Source organism: Carya illinoinensis, chromosome 5 (genome assembly GCF_018687715.1).
Source record: "Carya illinoinensis cultivar Pawnee chromosome 5, C.illinoinensisPawnee_v1, whole genome shotgun sequence".
Taxonomy (NCBI): domain Eukaryota; kingdom Viridiplantae; phylum Streptophyta; class Magnoliopsida; order Fagales; family Juglandaceae; genus Carya; species Carya illinoinensis.
Window position 1 is genome coordinate 9,524,803 of NC_056756.1, and position 6,377 is coordinate 9,531,179.

A 6,377-nucleotide genomic window follows, 5' to 3' on the forward strand; every position below is an offset into this window, starting at 1 on the left:
TTTTATGAGTGATAGTACATCAAGATTAGCCTAAAGGACTTCCGGTATATATTTTAAATTTATTTAAGTTTTTATTTTTTATTTTTCAGGTTTGCATAACATATAAAGTATTTTTAGTATGCCCTTAGTTCCATGAAAGTGCCAGCTACACAACAGGATAACATATGCCTCAAAATGTTTATCATATTGCAAATAAACTATAATCAGATAATATAATATGCACTTACTTCCATTGAAGTGTCCACCACATACACTGCACACAACTTTGCCATCTGACGACAGCTTGGAACAATTCCATTTCCCTCCTCTCCACTTCAAAACCCTATCTCATTCTGGATCTTGAATTCAAGTAGAATTGTTATTTAACCAGTATTGATGCAAAAGATTAAAATAAAAAATAAATTCTAGGACTCGTATTATTGGTGTGTTGGTATTAAAGTGGTTGCCATTTCAGTTGACTTCCTAGTAGCATCCTACAAAATTAATCAAAACCACAACCCCCAACCTCCCAGGCGTGGGTGGATATTTACTTTGCATAAATATCTTCTAGGAAAAAATTTATTCATCATTCATTTTCTCATCATTTTCTTATCATCCTATAATGTGGTATTAAATGATAGGTTCATAAATAAAATATAATACATAATCTCTAATCATCTAATACCACGTCATAAAATGATGATGAAAGGATGATGAATAGCTTTACTCTTTCTAGGGTGTCAACATTCTTTTTTCAAAAAGCAGCTAAGAGATAGTGAACTAAATTATCAAGAAATCATGGTAGAAGCTGGCCGATTGGATTGAATTGAACTTCAGCCTGCTTTTGATGTTCTTGCTACGGGTGGCAGAACAACTGAATCGAGGTTCCCAGGATAAGGAGTCCACAAGCCTAATCCTCCCCTACTTTCTTTCATTCTGCTACCTTTACCATCAAGCTCGGTGATATTCTTCACCCATTCCACAGCTGAAGAATGCTCCCTTGTGTGCGGGTGCAGCACAAACAGAGAGTTGTACTCACAATTTGGAAACATATAGAACTTGAACAAACCCCCTAACCTATATACAACGTAGCCAAAGCTCAGTTGGTCCCTTGGTGTGAAGAGGTCGACCTCATTGAACCACAAACAGCTAAACAAGTTACTCATTGCAGTATGCTCCCGTATGATAATGGCTCCCTCCGGCACATCTGCGTTTAACAACTTCGTCAATATTATGAAATAACAAGTGTTAACATGTTGCCATTGACCAAGTAGAACGAAAGGTTGATCAGGTTTTTTAATATATGATTCAATTTCATTTATTATTAATTTACTTTCTCAAGCAGAACTCAAGGATATTGACTTTTGGACCAAATTAACTTCGTGAGAGGTTGACCTCATTGAACTAGCCCTTTTGTACAAGGGGATGCACTCCAACACAAAAAGCTGTGCTCCTCTTCTCTACAATGAATAAACTGAACTGTGGAAATTGGATATTACTGGAAAATAAATATTTGCCCACAGGCCTTTGAATTTTACACAACTTCTTGTGGAATTTTCCAACCAATAGGACCCGGTTTGTCCTCTGTTTACTAATCAAAGCTTATGATGTATGCATGAGGACTCTTGTATTAACAACTTTTAAGCCGTCTTTTAGAGCATACTCGCATGCTTACATTCTTTGGTTATGTCTCAGAACCGAGGGGTCAGTGCCATAATTTTATTTAAAAGAACCAACAGCACAGATTCTAGGACCAAAATTGTATTTCCATCTTACCACTAATTGTTTTTCCCCCTGGCTTCCATGACTCCATTCCTTCGTAGCGGTAAATTTTCATGTGAAGATCAATAAGAGGTCGGGCATATCGCTTTCTCCGCTTGTTTGCATCAGCTTCCTCATATATACTATGGTGATGCTTGTGCTGAGCAATGGCAAATGTATACTTCCCACGCCATAAATACCTGAAAACCAAAAATGGTTCCTTTAAAATGTGATTTCTCCTTGGTAGCAGTAAGAGAAATGCAAAAATGTAGGTTATGAACAAAAGTTGCTATGACAGGATGATTATTGATAAAATTTCATCTTCAATGGGCTTTCTTAGCATCAGCCTAGTTCACTTCCAAGCTACTGGAGAGCCTGCCACATTGACAGACAGGAAACACAATTCCAACTTTCATCCAGCTAGGTAGCTAGCTTCTAGAATAACGTAAACAAAATATACAACTTTCATTTTCTTTTCCTTACCTCTGTCAACACTCACAACAGCTGAATGAAAGATTAGTTCATAGCTCTATGAATACTAAGAAAGTAAAATGCATTTTCCCAAAGAGCTTTGTTCTTAAGTTAAAAAACAGAGCAATATGGTTTCTCAACAAGTTTCAAAACATATGCATACATGTTAAACTTAAAATTAAAAAAAAAAAAAAAAGAAAAAAAAAAAAAAAAGAAGGAGAGACATAACACACGTTCAAGTTACCTTTCCAGTATTAACAATGGATCAACAATCAGTTCCATTTTACCATCAATCCAAATGCTGTACTGAGCTTGAGGGAACAATCTATGGAGTAAAATTTTTGGGATTTTCCCATTCCTTCTGGGCTCATCATAAGGTGGATACTTCAGTAAGACAAGACGCCAGATACCCACCCATTTCCCCCCATGACCATCTTCTTTGACAGTAACATTTTGCATTATGAATGTTAGGGAGATCTCATCCACAACCATAAGAAAACAAAAGAGCTTCTTAGAACGAAGGCTTATATTTGAAGGCTGTTGAGGTATATCGTATCCATCAAAAATGCCAGATGTGACCACAAACCTACACTTCTTGACATACTTAATGTCTGAAGGAGCCATTTCAGCACCACTATTGCGAACAAATCCACAGTGCACCTGAAGGACCAGTAAATAGTATATAACAAACTATTTTCAATACATGGAAAGAGAATAGTTTGTTTTTATAAGTAAAATGAAGATTTTATTGATACGAATGTAGTAGGCGGAGCCTGTTTACACAGGAAGTATTTTTTTGATAGACAGGAAGTATACAAAAGACAGAAATTAAAGACACCTAAATACATTCTAGGAACCAGAAATTAAAGACAGAAATAATGAAAGTAGATAACTGCATGAAAATAACACAAGCAACCGTCCCCTGTCCTTTTATATTCCATAATAATTGAATACAACTAATTTCATTCTAAAAATGTGAATAAGCAATGGAAGCTCATGCTTAACTTTATCGTGATAACAATCATCATTAGTGTTGGTAGGAGGTGAAGAAGAAGGAATAGCAATAAAAAAACTGCACAGGTAACACTAGAAAAAAGATGTTAAAACTAACCCAATATCAACCATAGTCAGATTTTTGGTTTTCGATAAGTAATATCTACCTTAGTAAGATACTTAGTCTTACCTTCATGGTTGATTTTAGTTTAAAACTCTCCTCTCTCTGCGACCAGTTTTGATGTCCTCCAAAAAGTGGCGATCTCTGAAATCCATTATTCCAAAGCTCATCATCCGTGACATATGACAAATCTTTGACAATGTCGTCAGGAGTTCTTCCCTTTGGAATCACTATTTTATCAGGGTCATTGGAAAGGGGAATTGGACAGCCTAATTAATTTGAGCAAATTTTTTTGATAAGTAATATATCTTTATCGATAGACATAAAAGGTAGAACTCAAGTACAGAGTATCCAAGAGATACACCTATCTAGAAGGTGAAAAGGATATTAATTTGAACAAATTAATATCAATTATCATAACTAAGCAAAGACCAACACATCAAATAAGATATATGCCATGATCTTACGGTGTTGGAGATTCAGAGGTTCTGGAACAATGCCCATATTGTTTAAAACTGTGAACACTTTGCTATCTTTATTACATATAGCTGCACATCAAACAGAATATCACGAAATTATTACAAACCATTTAAATGATATCCGCACTTATGGCAACAAAACCTGAATCATGCAGATCCTTCCCACTAAGAATACATGACAATAACCAGCAAACCACCCCCCCCCCCCCCCCCCCCCCCAAAAAAAAAACACAATATATTATTTCTTCCTGATTCAAATGCATTTATTTATACATAAATATCCTTTTTTGTTAAGTATTTATGTCACATGAATACTTTATTCATCCATAAATATCTACTGCTTTGAAAAATCAACTTTTTCCGTAGTCATTCTGGAGAATTTCAACGTGAATCTACCTACAGTTCCAACATAAATGGGTTGCGAAAGGAGAGTCACAGGCAAACCATATATCAACATGAGAGATCAGCAATTCTTGGTATAACTTCTTCTTTTTTCAATCACAAAACAAGAACTTTACTGATAATAATGATAGGCATAGCCAAGTACACGGGACATATACAAGAGCAACACCTAGGCATGATTGTCTCAGCAATTCTTGGTATAACTTCAGATATGTGGGGAGATGAAAAGTAACTCTTCAAGCCTATGATTTTCAAGCTTCTGGGATCCCAATAAACAAGACCTCCAGACTGGAGGCATTTGTATTAAGTTATGTGGAGCTCTATTCATTCAGCTTTTGAAATGCAAACCACTACAAAAGTCATCTTCAAATCTACAATAACATTGTCTTCTTCCAATTCTCCACGAATCAGGAGTGTTAGATACAAAACAATCACTTAAGAGGAAAAAAAATACATAATACAATGAAGATTTAATCTTCCAGAAATACCTGAAAAGAAAGAAACTGAAGATTGGCAAGACCATACATGGAACAACAATGCAATGAGAATTAGAAACATCCACAAGATGCCTGCCACAAGAACCAATCGAATAAACCCCTTCTTCCAAACAATCTTCATGGGATAATCTTGGGATGACCTCCCTGGATGGGAGAAACCCTCTTCAGAATCTGCACCGCCGCCACCACCACAGCATAACTACACAAATTTGTTGTACACAACCATTTATATTTATGTCTACCTCTATGTAATGACACAAATACTAGGCTACACCCAAACACAACAGTAACAAATTAACTTTGCATTGCCATGAAGAATCCACACATATTCATTTGACTCTTGAGCTAAGACAAAGTTTTAACTCATCATACCAAAAAAATAATTCCTTGCGGGGAAAAAAAAAAAATCCAATTTTCACTTTCTGAGAGAAACTTGGGATTGTAGTATCTGCTTCCTCACCTTTGGAATACAGGTTTTGATTAATCTGATCTCCTCTATGGTTCAACCGAGAGGATACCGACCGTTGAGCTTCTTCATCCATAATTATTACTCTCTAAAATTGCTCATTGCTACACCCAGAAAAAAAAAAAAGAGAGATAGCAGATTTAAGATATATTACATTAGTAGTGGAACCCTATGATTCTTGTAAACCGTACTCATTGGAAATTTAAGGAAATTCATCTTTTTTGTGACTAGCAATGTATTAGAACCACACAGAAGAAAAAGGTTGCAACTTCTACAGTGCATATTTTAGGACTTCAAAAGGTGAAAGGAAAAAATGAAGGCCGACGGTGTAAATAAGAAGACCGTGAAGAAGTGCACGGCTATGCGAAACTCATTAGAAGTATAGGAAAAATAAAAATAAAAAAAGCTCTAAGCCATCAAATTCTGAACAGATGTGTCACTTTTCGCTCGTAGGTTCTCTTCATTTTCATTATTTTTTTGAAGTAAATTTATCTAGAAACATTATTCGAACCTGGACGCTTGAAGCTAATGTTAATCCAAAGAGTGGTAAAAATTCCTGGACATTAATCTGAATCTTTCAGATCCCCTTTTTCACAAACAAATCTTCATAAATTCCCATATAAGTAAATATAGCTACAATCCAAGTATTCGAATCAAGGAACTAGGAAAAAACTAAAACTTCAACCTTGATTTCCAACTGACGAGATAATAGATGAGTCGGACGGAAAAGAGGACGAATTGAATGCAGTGGAAAGTAGCGACGCAATGCCGGTGAAGGGGAAGAATATAAATCGAGGCCAAGGGATTTGTTGCGGAGAGACTGTGATTGACCGGATTCTGAGTTCGGGAGACTGTAAGAGGTGGATTTCGTAATCGAAGCACAATTGCCCTCCGTCCTTCAACTCCTCCTCGAAACACCAATACTCCGCTGGCCGGAAGAAGGTTGGCGGTAGTAAAAGTGGCTGCCGGTGGCGATGGTACGGAAGACCAGTGGAGTTTAGGAGCAGAGCGAGAAGGAGCGAGAGATTGAGTTTCTTGCACTTGCGGAGCTGGAACCGGAGGTGGCAACTGGCTGAATGACCGAGAGTGAGGACATAGATCTCATCAAATCTATGTTTGGCGTCGATCACATTTGCATCTAGAGCAAAATTCGACTGTTATTTTATAATTTGTATAGATTTACACAACTCAGACTATTTAAATTTAAT

General features: G+C 36.4%; 1 protein-coding gene across 3 annotated transcripts; it reads right to left on the bottom strand.

Annotated features, from left to right (window-relative positions):
• Nucleotides 1-165: 165 nt before the first annotated feature.
• Nucleotides 166-6,377, bottom strand: LOC122309600 (probable hexosyltransferase MUCI70). 3 transcript variants are annotated; one of them, XM_043123125.1, is made up of 8 exons: nucleotides 5,855-6,377; nucleotides 5,164-5,273; nucleotides 4,695-4,874; nucleotides 3,793-3,873; nucleotides 3,395-3,594; nucleotides 2,456-2,871; nucleotides 1,756-1,940; nucleotides 166-1,186 (listed from the first exon to the last, which is right to left on the bottom strand). In XM_043123125.1, the coding sequence occupies exons 2-8, from the start codon at nucleotides 5,243-5,245 to the stop codon at nucleotides 813-815; spliced, it is 1,518 nt and encodes a 505-aa protein (XP_042979059.1). In that variant the 5' UTR covers nucleotides 5,246-5,273; nucleotides 5,855-6,377; the 3' UTR covers nucleotides 166-812. The 3 variants fall into 3 exon arrangements, with proteins under 3 accessions (XP_042979059.1, XP_042979060.1, XP_042979061.1); XM_043123126.1 differs by having other exon boundaries at nucleotides 4,695-4,902; nucleotides 5,855-6,374; XM_043123127.1 differs by lacking the exon at nucleotides 5,164-5,273 and having other exon boundaries at nucleotides 4,695-4,902; nucleotides 5,855-6,375.

Coding starts and splice junctions, on each gene's coding strand:
- LOC122309600 (XM_043123125.1), bottom strand. CDS start 5,245: ATGGATGAAGAAGCTCAACGGTCGGTATCCTCTCGGTTGAACCATAGA. Junction 4,875..5,163: donor TCAAAACCTGTATTCCAAAG/GTGAGGAAGCAG, acceptor GCGGCGGTGCAG/ATTCTGAAGAGGGTTTCTCC. Junction 2,872..3,394: donor AACTAAAATCAACCATGAAG/GTAAGACTAAGT, acceptor CTGGTCCTTCAG/GTGCACTGTGGATTTGTTCG.